Source organism: Exophiala dermatitidis (genome assembly GCF_000230625.1).
Source record: "Exophiala dermatitidis NIH/UT8656 unplaced genomic scaffold supercont1.5, whole genome shotgun sequence".
NCBI classification, from domain to species: domain Eukaryota; kingdom Fungi; phylum Ascomycota; class Eurotiomycetes; order Chaetothyriales; family Herpotrichiellaceae; genus Exophiala; species Exophiala dermatitidis.
Window position 1 is genome coordinate 993820 of NW_008751650.1, and position 22689 is coordinate 1016508.

Sequence of the window (22689 nt, forward strand, 5' to 3'; positions counted from 1 at the left end):
GTTCTCCAAACAACAAGCTCTACTTTGTTATAAGGTTTCTAACAAATAATAAGCTGGCGTGCCTGTCATACGACTTGCACGCTTTAGGGTCTCGTAAGTCGCTAACCATGGTCCATGAAATGTTATCCCGATTTACGTCTTGATCATTCATATTATTCAAGGAGTTATGCCCCATCATTCAGGCTGGAAGCTACTGTAGATGTCAAACAAACTACCTGGGTACCCGCCCTTATGTCGAAATACTAGTATGCTAGCACTCGCAATACTCACAGCACACTTTCGAGTCCTGCCATACCAGCAGAGTCAAATCACCGCAGCCCTCGGTTTCGCGGCAGATCTGTTGGCATTGCATGTCTGTCGAGGACCCGGAGCATGCTTTATTAGGTCCTTGTTTCTAGAAAAACAGACGTTTCGTTAGCCATTAGATGTTTTGGGTCTAGTACTTGCTGCTGCTGCTCCATACGTACGCACCTTTGCACAATTTCCAGCGAAACATGACGGTACTGGTTCTGGTTCCCTTGATCCAGCGTCGAGGTGAGCTGTGGCTGTGTCAACATTGCTCGGGTGAAGAAGCGGGCCCGTGACTGGCGTGAGGAAGCGGGTGGTCATGACTCCGTGGAAACTACTACTGGGACTTAGTGTCGTGATTGTTGTCGAATAAGAGGTCACTAAGGATGGTGATGCTGACGATGATGGCGATTCTTTGACTGTAACCGTGGCCCCCGCGGGGTCTTTGGACTCGGCGACCGAAATGACGAACGTTGGCGCGGTAGTTCCTGTTGTGGCAGTAGAGGTGGCGGTGGTGGTTACAAGAATTGTCGTCATCACAGTCGATGGAATAGGTGGTGAGTAGGTCATGGTGGAAACGGAGACCGAAACTGTGGTTTCTGTCGTGATGGCTGTTTCTGTGCTTACGGCCGTGTCGGTGGAGATGGAAGTGAGTGTAGTCGTAGTGGTAGAAATGGTGAGAAATGTCGATGTTGTGGTTGATGGTGGTGTGGGAGTGCTTGCTGGTGCTGTGTCTGTTACGGTTGAAATCAATGTCGATGAGGTCGGGGTCGTTGTCTCAGCCGCGGCTACGGGCCCGGGATTTGCTGCGTTGTGCGAGAGATTTCCGCGGGCGTAGAGAACCACGATTGGGACGACGATCGCAGCCAAAAGGCCCAACCCCCAGAGCAAGATACCACCAGGTGATCCACAGCATGCTCGACGGTAGATCTTTTCGAGGCTTGTCGGGTGGCTTGGGCGATAGGGGAGGGCTTCGGTATGCGTCTCCGGGTCGAGGACGTACATTGGATGTATTTGTCTGGTAGGTTCGGAAGGGCTCATGTCGGATGATTTGTAGGATGGCGGCCCTGCTGGGTTGGAAGGAGACATTTGGGACAACAGCCAAAACCCCCAGGTTGGCTTGGACTGTGCTCTGTGGGATGCATAAGAGGAAGGGTTGTGGGAAAAGGTAGATATCAGAATATGGGCACTTTGGATAGCAGGCAGAGGTGACTCAGGGTAGTGGTAGTGGTAGTGAAAGATGAAATGATGGCACTCGTTTCCTGGCTGTCAGTCAGACACTCTGATCACTGCCGAGGAGCATGATGGGCAGTGACTGATATATAGAAACGTATCGATCAAGGCAGGGGATGACGACAGCATTTTGACGAGCAAACCGGACCAGAGGCCAGATCTGTTCGCAAGGAGAACAGTCATAACTTGAAGGACTCGTTAAAGGTACAATATAGATGCTGTAGTCGTCCGAAGGTATCACATGGTGACGGACCCGTGAAGATACGGAAGCGAGTCATCTTTTGACTTCCGCATTAATATTCTCCTGAGGTGATGCAGCCTTGTCTTCACTGCTCAGGAGATGCGGACGAGTCGAGCCAGGGGGCCCTTTGACTGTGGAACTGGAAAAGCGAAGAACAGAAAAAAAGATTTCCATCATCAGAATTCATGAATTCAAACAGGAGCTGTTTGTTAGACAGTGCTGAATGAATTGCGATTGAAGTAGGTGTTGTCGGAGGACAGAGCAATCTGATACCCGGAACCAAAGAGGATATGTTTACATAAGCCTAGTTCCCCTTTTGGATCGCTGCCTGATTGGTTGGGGTCCAAAAGTGGCCGGAGGAGCCTGGAACCATGTCGGCGCATTCGGTCAGCTCAAAACAACCCAAGACACAGCACTCCATGGCTCCCTAACTTGTTCGGTTTCACATTGGTCTCTCCCATACCAGCTTGTAGACTGCAGGCTCAGTCCGACAAGTTCCTACCAAAAAGGCCTCTCCCGACATCTCATCTCGCAGAAGAACAATGGCAAATCGCTTCGTTCGTTCGTCTAAATACCGGCACGTCTTCGGCCGCCCGACTCGAAAGGTGCGCCCTTGCTCCAACACGATCGCGCGACATGAGGTTAAGAGTTTTAGGAACAATGCTATGACAATATAAGGGTGTCCAAGAACGCATGGGACAGCAATTTGATCAAGGTGTGCCAAGTGACTTGCAGCCAACTCTCATCCTTGTACTTACTGGAGCTAGGTCAACCCCGAGTACCTCTCAGTCAACTGGGAGAGCAGTGGTGGCGGTGCTTTTGCGGTCATTCCCCTAAAGGAGAAAGGACGGTTGCCGGAACGAATACCTCTCTTCCGAGGACATACTGCCGTGGTGCTGGACACAGATTGGTGGGCAACCTCGACAGCGACACTGCAGGAGAGGCTAACAAATAAAGGAACCCTTTCAATGATTCCTTGATAGCGTCAGGTGCCGACGATGGCAAGGTCAGTGCCCGCGACCTGGTCGAGTACCAAAAGCTTACGTCTGTAGGTTTTCTTGTGGAGAGTACCAGACGACTTCACCCTACACCTGGACCTTCCCCCGGACGAGATTCAAGATGTTGCCCCTGTCGGCAAACTGAGCGGCCACCCTAAGTAGGTGACCCCTCTTCAGTTGGAGAACACGGGATTAACATTGGGCCAGGAAAGTGGGACATGTGCTGTTCAACCCTGCAGCCGAGAATGTCCTGGCATCCGCTGCCGGCGATTTCACAATCAAAATATGGGACATCGAGGCTGGGGCTGCCAAACTCTCTCTAAAGGTGGGCGAGGTGATACAGTCAATGTCATGGAGCGCGAATGGGTCGTTGATGGTCACGACATCCCGCGACAAGAAGCTGAGAATATGGGACACCAGGCAAGAAAAGCCGATCCATGAGGTACCTGGTCACGCCGGTGCGAAGAACAGCAGAGCCGTATGGATGGGTGAGCATGACCGAGTTGCTACGACGGGCTTTTCCCGGATGAGCGATCGCCAGCTGGCTCTATGGGACATCAGAGCTCCCCAGGCAGGACCCATAGACGGGTTTCAGATGCTCGACTCCATTTCGGGAGTATGCATGCCTTTCTGGGACGATGGCACGCAATGTCTCTACCTTGCCGGAAAAGGAGACGGTAATATTCGTTACTACGAGTACGAGCACGACAAGTTCGAATATTTGTCTGAGTACAAGTCCTCCGACCCCCAGCGCGGCGTTGCCTTTATCCCAAAGCGAGGGGTCAACATGCACGAGAACGAAGTCATGCGTGCTTACAAAACAGTGAACGACAGTTATATCGAACCAATCTCGTTCATCGTACCACGAAGGGCAGAGACCTTCCAGGAAGACATCTACCCGCCCACCGTTGGCTTGAAACCCGCCATGAGCAGCAAAGAATGGTTCGAAGGCGCCACAGGTCTGCCTCCAAAAATCTCTTTGGAGAGCCTTTATGATGGCACAGGCGTGAAGGAGGTACCCGCTGACGAAGCCGCCACCCCTCCGAAGAAGGCGCCCGAGCCTATAAAGGTGTCGGAGCCTCAGAAAGAGGTTGCCAAGCCAGAGCCGGAACCTACGCCCACTACCGTACGAACCCCACCGCCGTCCATGAAGGAGCAAGGTGCCACCATGATGGCTGCTGCCAGCAAATTCCAAGATACAGAGCCAATGGAGGGCGACGATGACGATGATTCCAGCTTCGAGGAAGTCCAGAAACCTGTTGAACGCAGGTCCCCGGCCAAGAAGGTTGCTACCGATGATGTGCAAAGGCTGCATAACGCACCAACAGAGGTGACAAGTAATGTGTGGGAAGACGCGGAGGCCCCCGAGCCGAAGCCTTCTTCGCCCGTCAAGGTAGGTCTTGATAGAAGAGAACTAGCATGTACGCCTGTGCTGACCATTGCGCAGAAAACCGAGACGCAACCCACCACGGAAGGCACAGCTACCCATGGACCAGCTGCTATTAAGAGCGGTGACGCGACTTCTGCCTCGGTGCAGGACGAGATTCACAACATAAAGACACTGATGGCTCAACAGTCGCAGCAGCTGAGCACTTTGACCCAGGCGCTTACGGATCTTGTGGCCGAGGTGAAAACTCTCAAAACATCACGATAGTTGGGTATTTTCTCGCATTTGAGCAGTTTCAATTGAAGGAGTCCTTTTTCACCTTAGACAATGCTTCTTGGTGTCCCTTATTGGCTTCCCAGCTTGAACCGCACGACGAGAACTCGTATACAAAATGAACCCACCCTGCAGATATGCAGCGCAACTTACGGGAAGTACTTCTGGTTCAACCAGTGGAAGGAGACGTTGACTCCCTACAGTAGCCCTGCGGAACCTCAAACTGCCACAGATATATCAACAAGGCTGAGTTGACGTGAAGCCAAGCTGCTACGACCCGGTGTGTTCGCAATGCTTAACACCAGCGCCTCCAATAGGAATTGACAACCGCTTAGCGCTACCTTCAACCCCAGGAACAGTTTGCCGACTCTGGAGGAACTGGTGCTAGTACCTGCTCGCAGAGAAACCAACATCTCTACGTACGCCTGGACGAGGGGCATTACAATAATTCGAGTAGCGCGATCAGTCACATTCATTACTGTACAGGGTGCTGAGCGCCGGTTTCTCTCTACAAGAGGACTCCACCCTAACCAACCCCCGGAGCTATACAGTACAAATTTGGCGTTGTGAACTCCGGGCCGGTGCCCGAACGGGTCTTATCGGGTGGTTGGCGATGACTTATCAACAGGCCAAAGGATGGTCAGAGTAGATCCAGACGAGAAGAGTGGCTCCGCAGTCCCATCGAGTCCCATCGCTCAGGGTTTGAGAGCACGCGACGGCGACGTTATTGCCTCGTGTACCCACCTTTCGAGTTCGGCTCCAGCCCACCACACGTGACCAGGAAACCACAAAAAATATCAAAAAGCAACGACACCGCAGTAAAATCATGTCTTTCGCCGGCCATGGGTGAATTACAGAAACTCAGGCTCAAGATGAGGCCCAGGCGAACGTTGGCCGATCGGGCCAACAGCCTGCGAAAGACCTTCTGCACGAGGAATGGTCTTCTGGGGAATTATGACTACGCCTTCCTTTTCCGTCCCAATGTCCCCTTCCTGAAGAGGCCTCGACGAGCGAGCCCTTTCTTTGGGCTGGACGACCCAATGCCCGTTGTCCTCGCGATACTGCTCGGTTTTCAACATGCTCTGGCTATGCTTGCTGGTGTCATGACTCCTCCAATCATCTTGGCCGGCCAAGGAGGAGCCAACCTGGCAGCGGACCACCAGCAATATCTCGTCTCGACCGCGTTGATCGTGTCGGGAATTCTCTCTGCAGTTCAAATCACTCGGTTCAATCTATTCAAGTCTCCGTGAGTATCCCTCACGGCGCATCTGTCAAGAACGCCTCCACTAACCAGTCTTTTCAGCTACTACCTTGGAACTGGACTGATCTCCGTGGTTGGCACTTCATTTTCCATCATCCCCGTGGCACAAGGCGCGTTCAGCCAGATGTACGCCAACGGGTATTGCCCGGTCGATTCGAATGGAAATAAATTGCCCTGTCCCGAGGGATACGGTGCCTTGATTGGGACGTGTGCTCTGTGTGCATTGATCGAAATGGCCATTGCCTTCCTGCCACCCAAGGCACTTCAGCGAGTCTTCCCTCCCGTCGTGACTGGCCCAACAGTCATGATGATTGGCGTCCACTTGATCCAAAGTGGCTTTCAAGACTGGGCCGGCGGCAGTGGGACGTGCAACACGCTTCCAGACGACGGCTTTTACCGACTCTGTCCCAACATTGATGCTCCTCACGCCCTCCGCTGGGGCAGTGCCGAGTTCATTGGCCTGGGTTTCCTGGTATTCCTCACCATTATCCTATGCGAAAGGTTCGGTTCACCCATCATGAAGTCCACCAGTGTGATCATCGGCCTTTTGGTGGGCTGCATCGTTGCTGCCGCTTGTGGATATTTTGATGACTCTGGGATCAAGAGTGCGCCTGTGGTCTCGTTTGTCTGGGTCAAGACTTTCCCTCTGTCTTTGTACGGACCCTTGGTCTTACCGGTGCTCACTTTCTTTATCATTTGCGCTTGTGAGACCATTGGTGATGTGACGGCGACTTGCGACGTTTCCCGACTCGAGGTGGAAGGCCCGCAATTCGAATCCCGAATTCAGGGAGGCATCCTCGCAGATGGATTGAACGGTATCCTCGCTGCCTTGATGACAATTACTCCCATGTCCACGTTTGCGCAGAACAACGGTGTCATTGCGCTGACCCGTTGTGCCAATCGGACAGCGGGATATTGTTGCTGCAGTAAGTTTGAGCTTCTGATGGGGTCAATGTGTTTTTACTGACAGAGCCCGTGCCCAGTGTTCCTTTTCATCATGGGTCTCTTCACCAAATTCTCTGCTGCTCTGGTCGCCATCCCGAGCGCAGTTCTTGGAGGCATGACGACTTTCCTTTACTGCGCTGTAAGTATTCGTTTGTTGAAATATCACTGCGAAAGGATGCGCTGACGAGAATGCCAAATAGGTCGCTGTGTCCGGTATGGCCATTGTCAACCGAGTCCCATTCAACCGACGGACCCGTTTCATCTTGACCGCTTCGCTCGCCGTTGGGTATGGTTCCACGTTGGTGCCTACCTGGTTTGACAACGTCTTCACTTATGACGGCGGTAATCACGCCCTGCAAGGGTTCTACAACGCTATCATTCTGGTCATGGAAACTGGGTTCACGATCACTGCCTTCATTGCCATGGTGTTGAACTTGGTACTTCCCGAGGACCTCGAGGACGATCTCGAGGAGGATTCCGTGTCGAAGCGATCGGATTGCTCTAGTTCTGTGGATGAAGCATCAAAGGTACAGGCTCAGCCGTCCAAGGAGGTGGTTTGATCGTATCCTTGTGTTAGGAAAAATGCATGTTAGGTGGATTTATGAAAAATGTGTTAATGACCAGATGTGAGCGGACAATCTGATAAAAGGGACATATTCAGTACTGTATGAATGACGTTCCTTGTAAAATAACCAATTTGTCCCCCTGATCTAAGAATTGTAAGCACGGCTACCTAGGTAGCGTCGGTATGTACAAGTTGAATGCAGAGTGATGAATGCTTCCGGCGACAAGGCTGCGGGCACGCGTGTAGTTACCCGAACGGCAACACAGCCGAGCACTAACTAGTAGTACGCTGGGCAGGTTTGCCGACAGCAATGTTTGCTGTGTCTTGGACGTTTTCAGTGGAAGCGGATCGACGGTTGACAGGAACTTGAAAGCTGCGAGCAATTCCAATCTCGCTACCAACTCATGCAGGGATTTTTCCAACAACAATAACATTCTTTCTCCTCTAGAGGTGGACCAGTCATCTTCATAGAGAGAGCTACTGCACATATACACCGTTCCTGTCCCTGCATGTCCTTCTGAAGTCGCGTCAACTGCCGAAACAATTTTATCACACGACCTTCGTCAGACCACCACCGCGCCAGGCATGTGCGCCTTTTAACCGAAGCCATCCATCACGAAGTCCGCAACTGCACATATCGCTGCCCTCATCCCTTCACGCCATGGTTGTCGCATTTGAACATTCTCTAGTATCTGTATAGACAAGATTGCGAGGTTGCGATCGCGACCATGGCGTTCAATTTCAACTGGTCGCCATTATCCACAGACGCCGGATTCCTGCCACGAGCTCAAGAACTCCTCACGAACGCCCTCAACCGGGCAGATCCCAAACCAGCCATTATTGTCGATGACATCGTGGTCAACGAACTCAATCTCGGCGATGTCCCTCCCGAATTGGAAATACTCGAAATCGGCGACCTGGCAGAGGACCGATTCCGTGGCACCTTCAAGATGACGTACCGGGGAAATGCATATCTGACGCTGAAGACGAGGGTACAAGCAAACCCCTTGAACACGTATCTGCGTACGCGCTCTGCCTTCGCATCACCTCAGCCACTGGCCGCTGATAAGGGTCTCACCATTCCATTGCAAATCACTCTTTCAGAATTTCGATTGTCAGGGTTCATAATCCTCGTGTTTTCTCGCCAAAAGGGTCTGACTCTGGTTTTTCGAAATGATCCCCTTGAATCGCTCCGAGTCTCATCCACTTTCGACTCGATTCCTTTCGTGGCCAATTTCCTACAGAAAGAAATCGAGACCCAATTGCGCGGGCTTCTGATGGACGAGCTGCCAGCCATCATCCACCGACTTTCCCTGAGATTGTGGGCTCCGGAATATACAGCCCGCGAGGAACGTGAGCTGGGCGCCACTCCCACTGCTAAGGACGAGGTAGTGGTCGACCCGCTCGCCAGCCCTCCGCAAGATCCAGTGGACTCTACGGGTGCAGTACTTACTCCGGCCGAGGTCGCATCGCTGTCGCTTGATTCGTCGATCGAGACACAATCGCTTTTTTCTAGGAAGAATCTGTTGCGTCTTGCGACCCTGACCGACTCTCACCGGACGTTGTCGCTGTTTACTCCGTCCATTCGCGACGCTGTCTTCAGGGCTTGGACGGGTCCAATGGAACGTGGGGAGATGGGGGGATTGCACAGTCGAGCCGGAACACCTGCCTTGTCCCGGACGCATTCATATGCAGGGAGTCTCAGTACAAACAACACTTATACTTTCGACAGCTCTACACAAACCCGGCCTGGCCTGCCTAGCTTCCCGTCCGCGAATACCGTGCTCAGCATGAGCGGTGGACGCCACGGTCAAGGGCACAGAACACGCAAGAAGAAGAAACGTGTGGTGGATCTACGAGCACGGACAGAAAATGGAACTCCCGAGCTGGCTAGTGAAGATGGCTCGATGGCCGACACAGCCAGTGTTTCGGAGAGCACATCTACGGCCCCAACCGTGTTCTCGGCACCTGCCGCGACCGGTTACTCAGATGTCAACCCGGGACTCGGTCTGATTTCACCACCTCAAAGTCCTGCCCATGCTGAACGTGCTGGTACTGCTACTATTCGTCGCGAGAGCGGAAGTACTCGAGATTCTGCTAGCGTCAGCGAAGGGGCACCGGGACCAGCTATCTCGACTGACACTGAGGAACCTGCAGTCGTCTCTCAGAAGACGTCACCCGCACCAGATGCCGAGGCGACCATTCGCGCACGGTCACGAAAACCAAAACCTGTGTCTCTGGACGATGATGAAACACCAAGAGCGTCTATGTATCTACCGGATGAAAAGGCGCGTTCTGTCTCTCAACCGATTACGGAGACGCGATCATCGATTCCAAGCGAAAAGCAGCCTGGCTATCACTCGGACGCTCGAACTTCGCGTCCACCACTTCCGAATTTCCTGTCTTTTGTGACAGACTCGTCCAATGCCGGCAGCATTGCCGAACAGGCATGGATGATGAAGATGGCCAGCGAGATGGCCAAGCGGTACGAAGAAGAACGGTTGAGAGGTAGCTTTGGACCCATGTCTCCTCCTCGTGATATGGACCAAGTTCCACCTCCTGCCTATGCACGATAAAAGGAAAGCAACCGACTCTCGGCTCCTTGTTCCTTTTTGTTTTCGGAGTTATTAGGTTTTTTTGTGGATGAGAGGGGCTTGATTCTCGTATGGCGCTGCTTGGGATGTACCAAAAACTGGGTCAACTTCGCCTTATGTAATGGCGTGATGATGCTACGATATAATGTCTCTAGAACTTGGAGGGGTTGCTCCGAACAATACGAGTTTGGAAGGGCTTCTGGGAATGCTGTTTGGAATGGTGCTGGTGCTGGTGCTGGTCCTCCTGCTGCCAGGGCCATCGTGGCGCTCTTCGTGTCTCTGTCTACCTACATAGCTAGCCTGCTCAATTCATTTGTTGGCAAGTCATGTTGTGCTTGTAGGTACCTGTAGATCATGATCTACGATCATCCTTCGACCGACCGATCAGGACATACTATGATGATATAGTACCTAGATACTTTACTGCAACGCAACGCAATGCAGTTCTGCGGTGCAGCAATATCGTACTAGTAGCACGAGGCTGAACCAAGGCTTCGAGCTGCTGGGGCTGACTAATAAGCCTTGGCAGATTACGTTGCATTGCGTGCGGTCGCTTCAGCGTTGCCGGTGGTGGGTGATTCCACGCCGGTGTCATTTTGTGGAGAGCTCGACCTGGACCCCAGGGAAACATTTGTCCACCACTGCCACGACTACTACTACTGTGTATTGCACGAGTGCACTTTCAGTCTCTACCTATTACTGGTACAGACCGAGAGACAAGTTCGGTCACAGTCCGTTTGTACTGGTGAACTAGGCTCTGGGTTTTCTATTCAGTCAAGTCCATCCACCATGGACTATTTCAAATCCCTGGTTGGGGGGAAACCCTCACAGGTCCCGGTTGTGGTAGAGGATTCTGGTGAGTTATCTTGATACACAGTACCTACGTCGTAATTACCAAGCTAATACCTGGATGTCTTTTCCAGATTTCGCGGATTTCGCAGACGCGCCCGCGCCGTCGCCAGTATCCATCCCGGCCTCTCCAGCCGATGCGCAGGCGGCCACGCCCACCGATGGCACGGGCACCACAGTCGGGGTCGGCCATCGAGGAGTCTACACGAAATGGTACCGGGTGTGGGAACGAACACAACCGTCAGATTTTATCATGGAAGGAGTTCTGATCCCATTCATCATCGTTGCATTGCTGCTACACTTCTGGGGCACGCGGACGAACCGACGCAAGGCTCGGAAATGGGTTGCGGTGCACGCGCCGCTGCTGGAGCGCGAATTCGCACTTGTGGGTTACAGCCAAGTGCCCAAGATCACGCCGTACCCGGCCGTCCAGGGCGACAGTCTGCTCGAAGCCAGCGCGAAACTGACCGGTGACAATGTCCCCGAAGATCTGTACAAGGAGAAGACGGCGTGGGAATTCGAGACATATGCGAGCGGACGGTTGAATGCGGCTTTTGTCGATGTCAGACTCTATCTCCGCAGACGTATGAACCCCTTGTATCTGGCGGCCGAGGAGATTACGGGCATGTTTTTTGAATCTGTCAAACCGAAGGCTGAACGGGTCGAGGCGGTCCTCTACACTTTTGACGGCAAGGAAAAGGACTTTGTGCCCCCTCCGGTACCTGGGTCTGAGGAGGCTGGTAGGGTGAAGCCTGTCGGCAATTCGACCTATGATGGCTTCGTGTTTGCCATTGTCAATAAGATGGTCATGCGTCGTCTAAGAGATGAGCGCTACGATTTATCGCTTACATTCACCAAGGATAATGCGAAACTGCCTAATTGGGTCACGGTGATGAGCGAGAGCGCCGAGGTCACGGAGACCATGTTGACCAAGGATCTGATTGCTGCGGTTGAAAAGGCCGGTGATCTCTTTGAGTATTTGATTGTTACGGACCAGCCGACGGATAAGCCGACGAATTTGAATGAGACGACGCCGAAGAAGAGGCTTCATCTTTCCCTGAGATTGCCTAAGGATGGCAACTATCTGCCGACTTTGCCGATCTTTGAGGCATTCCTGCGGCTGCCGGATTTCTTGGTCGCTCAGGCGCATTTCCGCCCGGAGGTCATGAAGAAGGTTAATGCTATTCGTGAGGCTGAGAAGGCTAAACTCAAGAAGTTGAGTGATAAGGAGGCTGAGGAGGAACGGCTCAGGATGTTGGAGAAGATGAAGAAGGAGGAGAGAGATCGCAAAATGAAGGGTATGAGTGCAGAGGAACAGAGGAAGTTTTTGGAGCGGGAGAATGAGAAACAGAGGAAGAAGCAGGAGAAGAAGATGACGCGGAGGGGATAGGGTCGAAGAACAGCAGAGAAGTGGTGGTGCTGCGTGTAATGGATGGTCTTTGTCGTCTTCTGTTGGACATATTTGAAGATGGGACAGACACACAAAAGACGAATTGAATCCAGCTCTTATGGTACATGTGGTACTAGGTTGGATAGAATTGCAGATTACTGTCTAATATCGTGGCTGCCTCGCGCCGACTGTGCCAGTGGTAGCTGTGTACCTGGTGTAAGATGCTGATGAATATGTACTTTGGCCCTGAAGTGACTTGAACACAGTCATGATTGATTCTGTGGTCAGTAGATCTTCGCGGCTGGCAAGTTCTTCACCCCCAGATCGGGGACCCAAGAATAGATCGACAATAGATGCGTATACATAACGTAGTGTATACCTGAACGGTGCGTCGCTGGCAATAGTCATCCTGTATGTGGGCATGGGAAACAGGAAATGGTGGTTCAGGCCCCTGATTTCTATGATTTGTTTACTCTTTTGCGTGTCAACTGCTACACCAACCATTTCATGGCCCCCAGCACAGCAACACTGGGGTGACCGCCTGGCCGTCGCTATACTATATGCAAAATGCTGTGTACAGCACCAGCATGCAGTGCCGTATCACGACTGGCCGTCGATCACTGCGGTCCGGGTTGGGCGAGGCTTGGACGCTGGGGTGAGACGCGCGGACTCATGTCAGAAGTCAGACACTGACTCCATCGGTTGCGAGGCGCAGCGCAGCCTCAACCTTGTGTTTCACATGGTTACGCACCCTCCCACTCGGACTGCCTCAGCCGCACTGGCACTTCACTGGCACGCGCTGAAGCTGGACTTTGGTTGCGTATGCCTTGCTACAGTAATGAAGTGACTGATTGATTCTTGTTCTCATTCTGCAATTCTATCATACACCTTTGTTATATCCCAGAAGGCGGTGGTTACAAGTTCCCTTATTCTCTACTCCGCAGACCAGTTGAACGGCTTCACGGAGTGCAACATGTTACTATCACTACAGCCGGCTGTATGCCTATTATCCCTCCTCTACCTGGCCGCAGCGGCATCGATAGATCCGGCGAGTCGATTGTCGGAACGATCCTCAAATTCGACAGCATGCAACAACTCTCCTGATCTCTGCTCAAAGGCCTACGACAGCATCGTCCACCTCGGAGCGCACGACTCGCCATTCGTTCGAGACTCATCAACCGGCTTCTCCACGTCCGGCAACCAATACTACAATTCAACAGTCCAACTGTCCGCCGGAGTGCGCCTTTTGTCTGCACAAGTCCATAAAAGCAATGGAGAATGGCACCTCTGCCACTCGTCGTGCGACCTACTTGACGCTGGACTCTTGTCAGACTGGTTGAAAGAGATCAAGACATGGCTAGACTCGAACCCTCGTGAAGTGGTGACATTATTGCTCGTCAATTCGGATGATGCAACGCCGTCGGAACTGGCGCAGGAATACACCGACGCCTCTATCACCGACTACACATATACGCCGACATCGACCACCTCCCCACCCGAGACATGGCCGACATTGCAAGAACTAATTACCGCCGGCACGAGATTACTCACGTTTGTAGCCTCGCTGGATACCAGCGACATCACGTCGAGCGAAGCGTATCTCATGGACGAATTCACTTTTGTGTTTGAGAATCCCTACGACAACACCGACGCGAAAAACTTCACCTGCACTCCCGAGAGACCGACGTCTGTCTCCGGAAGCTCCCAGAAGGCCATTTCGGCGAATTTAATGCCACTCACAAATCATTTCTTGTATGAAGTCGGTGCTTTTGATATCGAGACTCCGGATGTTGATAATATCAATACCACGAATTCGCCGGGGAAGTCGGTCGGCAATCTGGGGTATGCGCTGCAGTCGTGTAATACGGAGTATGGTCAGCCGTCGACATTTGTGCTTGTCGATTTCTTTGACCAGGGTCCCGCTATTGATGCGGTTGATGCTATGAATGGTGTCACTGATCCTGTGGGACGCACGTCGCCGCCGGCGAGAGATTCGGATTCAAGCTCGAGTACGGAGAGTGCGAGCGAGTCTTCTTTTGCGGGTGTCAAAGAGCTGGTTAGTCAGGTCAAGGATGGTGAGACGCCCAAGCTTGGTGCCTGGATCTGGGCGGCCGGCAAGTGGACGTTGGGTGGGATCAATTTGAGTGGTGGTGATGTTGTTTCTTGAGGCGGAAACAGTTATCCGTTGTTACTGGGACAGAAACCCCCATCCATTGCTATTGGCACGCTTTTCATCTGCTTCGTAGCAAGTCATGCTAAAGCACACTCAAAGAGGGATGGGGGCGTGCTTATGAGCTCGAGGCAATCTTTCTGCGATCATGGATTTGAGACCATCCTCAGCCAATGCAGGGCCGATTCAGATGAGAAAAGGGTACGACACTGATCATAGCCTGGACTGCATATACCTGCCATACTCGGTCTCGGCAACTTATGGACGACATGGATCAGAACCCATCTTTCACATCATACAATACTGAATTAGGCGCGAACACGAACACGACTACATCTCTATGACGAGAAAACGGTCTGCGATACCCAATCGGTGGAATACGCAAAATAGACAAGATTTGGATGGAGCATTGGACAAAGGAGTCTTGGATATTTCTACCTTTTCATGACCAGGCCGAGGGGGCTGTTTTTTTTTACTTTTCATGAATTTGCATAGCGATGGGCGTCGTTGGTTTTCAAGTCTCCCGATCCAGAGGGGCAACAAAATTGGAGGGTTTTGGACTTGAGAGGTCTTTGGTATGTGTGTATACCTCTCTGTTACGAAGGCCAAGGAAGGCAAGAAGGGAGAGAAAAGGAAACATATCGGCGCAAACTCAGATACACATGGCAGATGACAAGGCAAGACATGACAGAAAGAAATGACCTTGGGAATGATGGACTACCTACCTACTGTTGCTTGTAGGTATCTAGCCTAACAACAGCCGCCGAAATCTCATCTATCTTGTACAACTAGTACCATTCAGATGTACTATCAGGGAGATTTGATACAATTCTATCTTGGTTGTTGTCTCGTTGCCAGCAACGTGCAGTACTAATAGTAGACATTGACAAGGTTTCTAGTAATTTTTAACTCTCGAAATACAGCGAGTGTCACGAGTAATGCAGGGTTTCCTGTTGATACATTCTTTTTATTTTTCTACATTTCCTCTTCCTCTCTTATTTTTCTTGCTATTTCTCCCCTTTTTGTTCTTTGCCCCCGCTATGGCTGTCACCGCGGTCTCCCTTACCTCAGCTCAGCTCAGTCACAGTTACAGTACATATTTGTACAAGAATATCTGATCTATCCATCTCAATGGAAAGAGAACAAAGCGAACCAACACAGAAAGGCTTCCTTTCCATATCTCCTCCCACTTTTCTCGACAATAGGATGGGTCGTTGTCGTCGCTCGACGAAATCCCTTTTCTTTGTTCTGGCAGGGGATCTTCAGTTTGGTATTTTTGTTTTCCGTGGTAGTGGTACCTAGGTACCTAATGTTGTTACAACGTCGCAAAAACCCGCTTCAACACCTCCCTCCCCTTCCACAGATTCTCCACCCTCATCCTCTCATTGTCCAGATGCGCATTATCGCTCGCCTGGCCCATAGGGAACATTGCCGCAGGAGCATGGAATTCATGTTCCAAGAAACTCAGGGCCGGGATCGATCCGCCTTCTCGGATGAAGAGCGGTTCACGGGGTAAGTTTGAGGGTGTGAATGTTCCTGTGGATGCGAGTGATGATGCGCGTCGGTGGTGGGAGTAGTGATGCTGCTGTTGGCGAGTTGTTGTCGGGGAGGTTGAAGATGTCGAGACGGAAGAAGAGGAAATGGCTGATGTTGAGAGAGCACCAGAACCACCACCACCGCCGCCGCCTCCTCCTCCTCCACCGGCCGCAGTAGTAGGATCAGTATGCGTTGGCTGAAACGACCTCTGCGCCGAACTCTGCAACTCCGGATTCCAGACTTCACTAATCGCCTCTTTGAGCGCGGTATAAATCTCGCTTTTGACATTGCCCAGCCAGGGATCTGCTTTTGACGTAATGTCCACAGTCAAACTGTTACTGCTATTCAATTTCCCAAATTGTTCATGCAAGTACTCCGTCAGACTGGTTGCGATCTGCTCGGCCGTTTGGGAGGGGACAATACGAATCGATAACGTGGCTTTCGCCGAACCACTGATTGTCACTGCTGTCTTTGCCTCTGGAACCTCGATGCGATGGACAGTCAAGTTGGGGTATCGCCAGCGCTGCATGAGGGACAAGGAGAAATTCTTTTCGTTCCGGATCTCGGGATGCCCTGGAATCAACGCTGATGTGATGGCGGCGTAGGCTTTCATTTCCGAATCTGATAGCTCGTCTACCGTGTCGTAGAACCCCGGGATGGTGACTTTGGTTCCCGTAGGTCCGATCAGTGTGGATAGCAAAACTGTCAAGTCTTTGAGTGGTTCGTGCTGGATCGCTTTGCCGTCCATTCCGGAGTGTTGGTCCGGTTTGTTGGATGATACCGTCACGCTCGCGTGGACGACGCCGCGCATCCCGAATGTGAGACATGGGATATGGTCGTCGAGCCAGTAGCTGTTACTCAACAAAATGTAGTCGACCCGACCGATTGCAGAGTGCATTGATTGCACTGTCTTGCGGAACCCGCGTGATCCGGCTTCTTCGTCGCCTTCGAGTAGGAATGTCACGTTGCATGATAGTTTGCCTTGTTGTACGAGTTCTGCGACGGCGTAGATTGCTGCGAGAATGGGTCCTTTGTCGTCTGTTACTCCGCGGCCGTAGAGATAGCCGTTTAATGGTTGCAGAGTGAATGGGTCGGCGGACCATGTTTGGGCGTGGGGCAAAGAGGGATCGTATTCGGCGTCCACGACGTCGTAGTGGCCGTAGAATAATACGGATTTGGTGGATGGAGAATTGTGGGAGGCTGGAAATTTCGCTAGGATCACGGGGTTCACGCCCTCCTGGGGTGAGAAGAGGTTGGTGGTGGCGCCAAAGGCCGTGCATTGCTTGCGTAGAAAGGTTACTGCGTCGTGGCAGTCGCGGACGCAGGTTGGGTTGACGGCCACGGTGCGGTAGGATACGAATTCTCGGAGGGCATTGAGTAGGTCATCTGTGTTTGGTTAGAAGAGACACAGTTAGACTAGAAGGCGACAGGAAGGTTTGCCCACCATTGCTCTGAGCAGTAGCTGCTATTGAGGTATGAGGCCCTGCTTGTTCGGCATCCCACAAGGAGATGAAATTGTCGTTTCCGCCGACAACAAGCATGTCGTGGTCGGGGGTTGTGGTAAGGCTCATGGCCAGAATCTTGCCTTTTGCCGCTTGCCAGCATTCGGTTTCTGTGAAATGGTCGTTGAATCGCTCGAGACTTGGTTAGCTTGAAGGCATTACAAGAGAGGTGAAAGCTATATGTACATACCTTAACCCAGCCTTGAGTCGTCCCGCACAGAATACTGTCTGCGCTGACGACAATCTGACTGACATGGCCGTGGCCGACGTTGAGTCTTTGGACCAGTTGTCCCGAGGCCAAATTGTAGACATTGGCCGTGCCATCCGATAGACCAGCATACAAAAATGATGCTTTGTACGCGAGACTCAAGACGTTGGTGCCAGGATTCTTGTACTTTGCTATTTGGCGGATGCCAATTGTTGCAAGCGACTCGATAGACCACAGCTTGATTGTGCCATCGCCTCCACCTGTGACGAGAACCTCTTCGTCTTTGTTGTGGTTGAAGAGTCCTTTGACCAGGATCATGCTGTAGATGTAGCTTTTATGGGCATACTGATGATAGTTCTGCACGGGGATTGTCACGAGTTTCCCGCCGAGGCTATTGAGCGTCATGCCGGTGCCATCTTCATCTGAAATGACATTGGCAATCCCGCCGGGTCCCAATGAGTCGAAAAAGCGATGCTTCCGATCTCCCGGGGAGGAAGACAACGTGGGTGACGGGAGATCAGCAGCATCGTCGGTGCTGAGCTTGCACCATTGAATGCTGGAGTTTTGAGCTCCCCAAAATAGAGTCTGTTCCTTCGGCGAGTGGACGACGCAAAAGACATCGCCAATCTCAAAATAAGAGTGTAGCGAGTACAGTCGCTGCAAGGTTTGGGTCGACCAGACATTGACAATGGAATCGGCTCCGGTCGAGAAGAGGAGCGATCGATCTTCGGATAGAGCAAGGCCCAATACGCTCTCCTTGTGCGCGGGCACTGTCGCAAGGGGTTCGTAGGTGTCGAGAGACCATGCCACGATACTGCCTCCCTGGACGCCGGCGAAGAGAACGTCGTCGTCAACTGCTACCGCTTGCACGCTCCCGGGAGCACTGATTCTGTGAATGGGGGGTTTGGTCGACGACGAGGCTGGCTCCGGGTCTGCGACATCATGTCGTCCGTTCGACTTGGTGGTTGGTGGCTGTCGCAGCCCTGCCTGAGGCCGACCGTGACCATTGTCATTGGCCTGGTCAGATGCGGCCATATCTTGGGCTAACCCCAGACTGAGAAGAGAGACTCGAGTCTTGGATGCAGGATGCTTCGGCTTCTTCTGGCGTGGTTCACGTTGGGCGAGTCTTGAATTTGTAGCCGGATTAAAGTCTGAAGTTGCTGCTGAAGCTGATGATTCGCTGATTTGGCACATTTTCGCCCGTCGCCCGCCGCCCATCCCAACTGTTGATCACCCTTCGCACCCTCTCGGTTTCGATGTCGATTAGTGTCTCGCTGATTGAATCAGACACCATCCAATGCGTGATATCCCTGGTTTGTATCACAGTCTATCACTGGCGATAGTATTGAAGTGGTAGGAAGAGCTACAACGTGTGAGCAGTCACCCAGTAACCGAAGCCCCTTGACCGCCGTTGTACATGGAATCAGCCACGATGGCGTGATGTCGGCCCCAGGTTGCACATTATTCTAGTAACACAAGACCTGGGTCCTGTGTCATTGACCTGGGTATCTACCTCCAGCCAGTACCGATACCCTCCTTTAATGTTACAGAAAGACACCATGATGGCAGCGACAGGCATTACGACGTCCGAGAAACCACCTCGTCTGGGACCCTACAAGCCGACTGTCATCCTCCATGGCGGAGCAGGTGCTATTACTCGCGACAGTCTTCCTCCCGAACTATGGTCGAAGTATCATGCATCTCTGCTGAATTATCTAACTTCGGCACGCAAATTGCTTGATTCCGGAGGTTCCGCGCTCGACGCGGCATGTTATGCCGTGACTCAATTCGAGGATGACCCGTTGTTCAATTGTGGCCGAGGGTCCGTCTTCACGGAGCAAGGCACAATTGAAATGGAGGCAAGTGTAATGGTTTGCTCTATAGAGCCTGCAGGACCTCCGGTTGGTGCCATCAAGCGAGCCGCCGCCGTGAGTCTGATACGCAACACGCGGCATCCGATTCTGCTGGCCAAGGAGGTATTGACCGCAGCTGATGATGATGGCGGCTTCGGCGGAACCAGCTCGATGCATTCCCACCTGAGTGGAAGCCAGGTCGAGGAGTGGGGATGGAATGAAAAGGGTCTGGAGAAGAAACCTGACCGCTGGTTCTGGACCAAGAAACGCTGGGAGGAGCATAGGAGAGGTTTGCAGAAGTCGAACGCTTACACGTTTGAAGATCTGCTCGCTTCACAGGGCCCTGACTCTGACTCTTCGCCTCTGAGCCCGGAGGAGAAGATGCTCGAGAGTACAGGCTTTTCTGATATTCCAAGTCAAGGTACGGTTGGAGCCGTCTGCCTTGATTCATGGGGCAATCTTGCTGTTGCGACTTCGACTGGCGGTCTTACGAACAAGAAAGCCGGACGGATCGGGGACACGCCCACTATAGGAGCGGGCTTCTGGGCCGAATCATGGCAAGAAGCTGTTTCACTCTCAGTTGAGAGTGGTCGCTATGATGCGATGCGCATGCGGCCACACAGTCTTGCTCTTGACCACCTCTGGCGACTGGGCAGCTGGTTTGCACCGTGTCTGAATGGCTCCGGCTCCGACGTAGAAGACTCACGTTGGAACGATGCTCCTCCAGCATATACCGCTATTCCTACCCGTACTCCTACTCGAGCCACGTCGTCTCAGGCCTATTACTCTCCTTTATGTCCTAACATGCCAGTGCCTTCTAGAGGCCAGACCCTCCGTCGAGCAGTCGCCATGTCCGGCACCGGGAACGGCGACTCCTTTCTCCGCACCGATGCAGTGCGCACAGCAGCGGCCATGGCGCGATTTTCGGCCTCGACGTCTCTTGCAGATGCGGTCACTGCCGTTGCCGGCCCCGGTGGCTTGTTGCAGTCATCCGCTGGCAACCGTTGGGGCCGGACAGCTGAAGGTCTGGGCGGAATCATTGGAGTCGAGCTCATCGAGAGCGCGGACACTGCAAACCCAGGTATTTTGTACGGCCACACGAAAGGAAGCGGCCACACATCGGGTCGGGCTGTGTTCGACTTCAACTGTGGTGGCTTGTTTAGAGCTTATTACGAGATAGACGAAGAAGGACAGAAAGAGAAGCCTGTGGCCATGGTCTTTAGAGATGAATACTAATGAAAAGAATATAAGTCGGTGGCTAAAGAATCCATTTGACTACTTTTGTTGCTTTGCCTGCTAAAGTATATTCAATCCATATTTATGACGGAAAAATGCCACAATATAATCATTAGACCAAGCCCTGAAGCCCTGAAGCTTTGACATCGCACACTGTCGTATAAGCGGCGCTTCGGGCGTTGTCGCTTTTTAAAATTCAGCTTGCACAGTAGCAAGCGCGGGCAAAGGCGATTTCTTTGCGAATGTATAAATCCCAACCCCGGGATCATCCTGTCACTTCTCTTCCACGAACCGTCCCGCTAGGATTCATTGACGTTCTCGGACATTATTCTTTGCAAGGACCCCAATGCCCCTATTGTGTAGCCTGGGATTGAGGACACTCGATGTCGCCGACCTATCGATATTTGATGGTTTTGACATGGGAGTTGCGTGCTTATCTGATCATTGCACACAGATCTGCACGTGAGGATGGCCGCAGCAATGCCGCTTGACTGCCCTGGCTGTTGCGAGGCTACCATTCTGCATGCAGAAGCCGGGGGCGTCCGACACAACCGATAGGGCTCGTGATTCGGTCTTCATCCAACGCGGCGCAGATTCCTTTCCATACTGGTTCGGCAACTTTGCAGATTCCCTAGTACTCCAAGCTCTTCTTCATTGCGTCGTATATCCCTTTACGATAGTTAGCATCGTCAAACTCGCCGGCTCTCTTTGCTGGAATAACTCACTAGCAATGTCTGGAATATAAAACTTTTCGAAAATCAGGCCATGATGGGTACTCCAACTCGTGACCCTCTGCACCGGTGCCTCTAGTCGCAGAAAGGCGCCTTCCTGGATGCTTGCTGCAATCTCAGCACCGACACCGGCATTGTACATACTTTCATGAACAACGACGGCCCTGCCAGTCTTCCTGGCACTCTCCAGGACGGTAGCGCGATCCCAAGGATAAATTGCCCTCAAATCAATAAGTTCCACGCTCAGTCCTTTGATTTCCTTCTCCAGAGCCTCGATGGCTTGCGAGCACATATATAATGGTTGTCCGTATGAAATCACCGTCAAATCCGTACCCTTCTTGATGACCTCGGCTTTGTCCAAGGGTAGGGTGTAGGCTTCGCGCGGCACAAATTCCTCGGCAGCACGGTACAAGATTTTCGGCTCCATGAAGATGACCGGATCGTTGCACTCCAGGATGGATGCTGTCAAGAGACCCTTGGCTTGCGCCGGTGACCGAGGCATGATGACCCGTAATCCTGGGATATGTGTAAACAAAGCCTCCGGGCTCTGAGAATGATACATGGCCCCGTGTCCGACGCTTCCACAAGGCATCCGCACGACAAGGCCGCCGCAGTGTGCACCTGTTGCCCCTTCCCGGTACCGGAACTTGGCAGCTTCATTGACAAGCTGATCAAAAGCAGGATAGACGTAGTCGGCGAACTGGATTTCGGCAACTGGTCTCATCCCTTCCGCTGCACATCCTATAGCAAATCCCACGATGCCCTGCTCGGACAAAGGCGTGTTGAATACTCGAGCCGCTCCGAACTCGTCCGCCAAACCCTTGGAACATCGAAAGACACCCCCGAAAGCCACGTCTTCGCCAAACAAAAGCACGTTCTCGTCCTGCTTCAGGGCATGGTGTAATGAAGCATTGATCGCCCCGTGGAGATTCACCCAGTCGACAGGAGCATCTTGTGAAAGGCCAAATGCCGTTCTAGCACTGTTTTGTGACTGATGTAGGAATGGGACCTTCTTCATGTCGATCGGCCGGTTCAACCGGGCCCCGGCGGATGCTTGACTGGCAAAGCGACATTGTGTCGAGGATCTGAGAAATTTCGCGGCAACCCTGCCCCCTTGACAACCGAACATGGCTAACGACACAACAGACTTCCTCACCGTGAGCACATTACTAGTAGCAGCGGATGTGGAAAGCGAGCAAAGAGGGCAGGTTCAGGTATTTGAAGGAGGTTGCTGTGATAGCCGAGGATAAGCGCGACTGGCCCGAGTCCGGGGAAACGCGGCGATCACATGAGATCACGTGTGACTGATCCGGAAAACAAAGATCCGGTGAAGTACAGACGCCGAACTGCAAAAGATTGTGTGCAGTTACTGTGGAGCAGATCTCTGGTAGGTACGAAACCCGATTTGCAGATTTGTTAGAAGATTGTT

The 22689-nt window shown here is 52.4% G+C and overlaps 9 protein-coding genes across 9 annotated transcripts; 6 read left to right on the top strand and 3 right to left on the bottom strand.

The window, feature by feature from the left end:
* Nucleotides 1-84: 84 nt before the first annotated feature.
* HMPREF1120_05953 (uncharacterized protein) lies at nucleotides 85-1996 on the bottom strand. The gene is made up of 2 exons (XM_009160146.1): nucleotides 472-1996; nucleotides 85-394 (listed from the first exon to the last, which is right to left on the bottom strand). Exons 1-2 carry the CDS (start codon nucleotides 1375-1377, stop codon nucleotides 251-253), a joined length of 1050 nt encoding a protein of 349 aa, XP_009158394.1. The 5' UTR covers nucleotides 1378-1996; the 3' UTR covers nucleotides 85-250.
* Nucleotides 1997-2304: 308 nt separating this feature from the next.
* HMPREF1120_05954 (transducin (beta)-like 1) lies at nucleotides 2305-4414 on the top strand (the record flags this gene model as incomplete). The annotated part of the gene is made up of 7 exons (XM_009160147.1): nucleotides 2305-2367; nucleotides 2418-2477; nucleotides 2530-2672; nucleotides 2720-2768; nucleotides 2815-2918; nucleotides 2968-4153; nucleotides 4208-4414. The coding sequence occupies 7 exons, from the start codon at nucleotides 2305-2307 to the stop codon at nucleotides 4412-4414; spliced, it is 1812 nt and encodes a 603-aa protein (XP_009158395.1).
* Nucleotides 4415-5262: 848 nt separating this feature from the next.
* On the top strand, nucleotides 5263-7186 carry HMPREF1120_05955 (NCS2 family nucleobase:cation symporter-2; the record flags this gene model as incomplete). Its single annotated transcript, XM_009160148.1, has 4 exons — nucleotides 5263-5666; nucleotides 5724-6607; nucleotides 6665-6765; nucleotides 6827-7186. The coding sequence occupies 4 exons, from the start codon at nucleotides 5263-5265 to the stop codon at nucleotides 7184-7186; spliced, it is 1749 nt and encodes a 582-aa protein (XP_009158396.1).
* A 733-nt stretch (nucleotides 7187-7919) lies between these two features.
* On the top strand, nucleotides 7920-9767 carry HMPREF1120_05956 (uncharacterized protein; the record flags this gene model as incomplete). The annotated part of the gene is made up of 1 exon (XM_009160149.1): nucleotides 7920-9767. The coding sequence occupies one exon, from the start codon at nucleotides 7920-7922 to the stop codon at nucleotides 9765-9767; it is 1848 nt and encodes a 615-aa protein (XP_009158397.1).
* Nucleotides 9768-10574: 807 nt separating this feature from the next.
* On the top strand, nucleotides 10575-12024 carry HMPREF1120_05957 (uncharacterized protein; the record flags this gene model as incomplete). The annotated part of the gene is made up of 2 exons (XM_009160150.1): nucleotides 10575-10641; nucleotides 10709-12024. 2 exons carry the CDS (start codon nucleotides 10575-10577, stop codon nucleotides 12022-12024), a joined length of 1383 nt encoding a protein of 460 aa, XP_009158398.1.
* Nucleotides 12025-12997: 973 nt separating this feature from the next.
* Nucleotides 12998-14191, top strand: HMPREF1120_05958 (uncharacterized protein; the record flags this gene model as incomplete). The annotated part of the gene is made up of 1 exon (XM_009160151.1): nucleotides 12998-14191. One exon carries the CDS (start codon nucleotides 12998-13000, stop codon nucleotides 14189-14191), a length of 1194 nt encoding a protein of 397 aa, XP_009158399.1.
* A 942-nt stretch (nucleotides 14192-15133) lies between these two features.
* On the bottom strand, nucleotides 15134-18810 carry HMPREF1120_05959 (beta-Ala-His dipeptidase). Its single transcript, XM_009160152.1, has 3 exons — nucleotides 17423-18810; nucleotides 17175-17364; nucleotides 15134-17116 (listed from the first exon to the last, which is right to left on the bottom strand). Exons 1-3 carry the CDS (start codon nucleotides 18656-18658, stop codon nucleotides 15510-15512), a joined length of 3033 nt encoding a protein of 1010 aa, XP_009158400.1. The 5' UTR covers nucleotides 18659-18810; the 3' UTR covers nucleotides 15134-15509.
* Nucleotides 18811-19002: 192 nt separating this feature from the next.
* HMPREF1120_05960 (L-asparaginase) lies at nucleotides 19003-20529 on the top strand (the record flags this gene model as incomplete). The annotated part of the gene is made up of 1 exon (XM_009160153.1): nucleotides 19003-20529. The coding sequence occupies one exon, from the start codon at nucleotides 19003-19005 to the stop codon at nucleotides 20527-20529; it is 1527 nt and encodes a 508-aa protein (XP_009158401.1).
* A 15-nt stretch (nucleotides 20530-20544) lies between these two features.
* On the bottom strand, nucleotides 20545-22475 carry HMPREF1120_05961 (2-oxoisovalerate dehydrogenase E1 component, beta subunit). Its single transcript, XM_009160154.1, has 2 exons — nucleotides 21255-22475; nucleotides 20545-21198 (listed from the first exon to the last, which is right to left on the bottom strand). Exons 1-2 carry the CDS (start codon nucleotides 22387-22389, stop codon nucleotides 21161-21163), a joined length of 1173 nt encoding a protein of 390 aa, XP_009158402.1. The 5' UTR covers nucleotides 22390-22475; the 3' UTR covers nucleotides 20545-21160.
* Between the last annotated feature and the right edge of the window lie 214 nt (nucleotides 22476-22689).

Coding starts and splice junctions, on each gene's coding strand:
- HMPREF1120_05961 (XM_009160154.1), bottom strand. CDS start 22,389: ATGTTCGGTTGTCAAGGGGGCAGGGTTGCCGCGAAATTTCTCAGATCC. Junction 21,199..21,254: donor TTATATTCCAGACATTGCTA/GTGAGTTATTCC, acceptor ACTATCGTAAAG/GGATATACGACGCAATGAAG.
- HMPREF1120_05959 (XM_009160152.1), bottom strand. CDS start 18,658: ATGGGCGGCGGGCGACGGGCGAAAATGTGCCAAATCAGCGAATCATCA. Junction 17,365..17,422: donor CGACTCAAGGCTGGGTTAAG/GTATGTACATAT, acceptor CCAAGTCTCGAG/CGATTCAACGACCATTTCAC. Junction 17,117..17,174: donor AGCTACTGCTCAGAGCAATG/GTGGGCAAACCT, acceptor AACCAAACACAG/ATGACCTACTCAATGCCCTC.
- HMPREF1120_05953 (XM_009160146.1), bottom strand. CDS start 1,377: ATGTCTCCTTCCAACCCAGCAGGGCCGCCATCCTACAAATCATCCGAC. Junction 395..471: donor TCGCTGGAAATTGTGCAAAG/GTGCGTACGTAT, acceptor CTGTTTTTCTAG/AAACAAGGACCTAATAAAGC.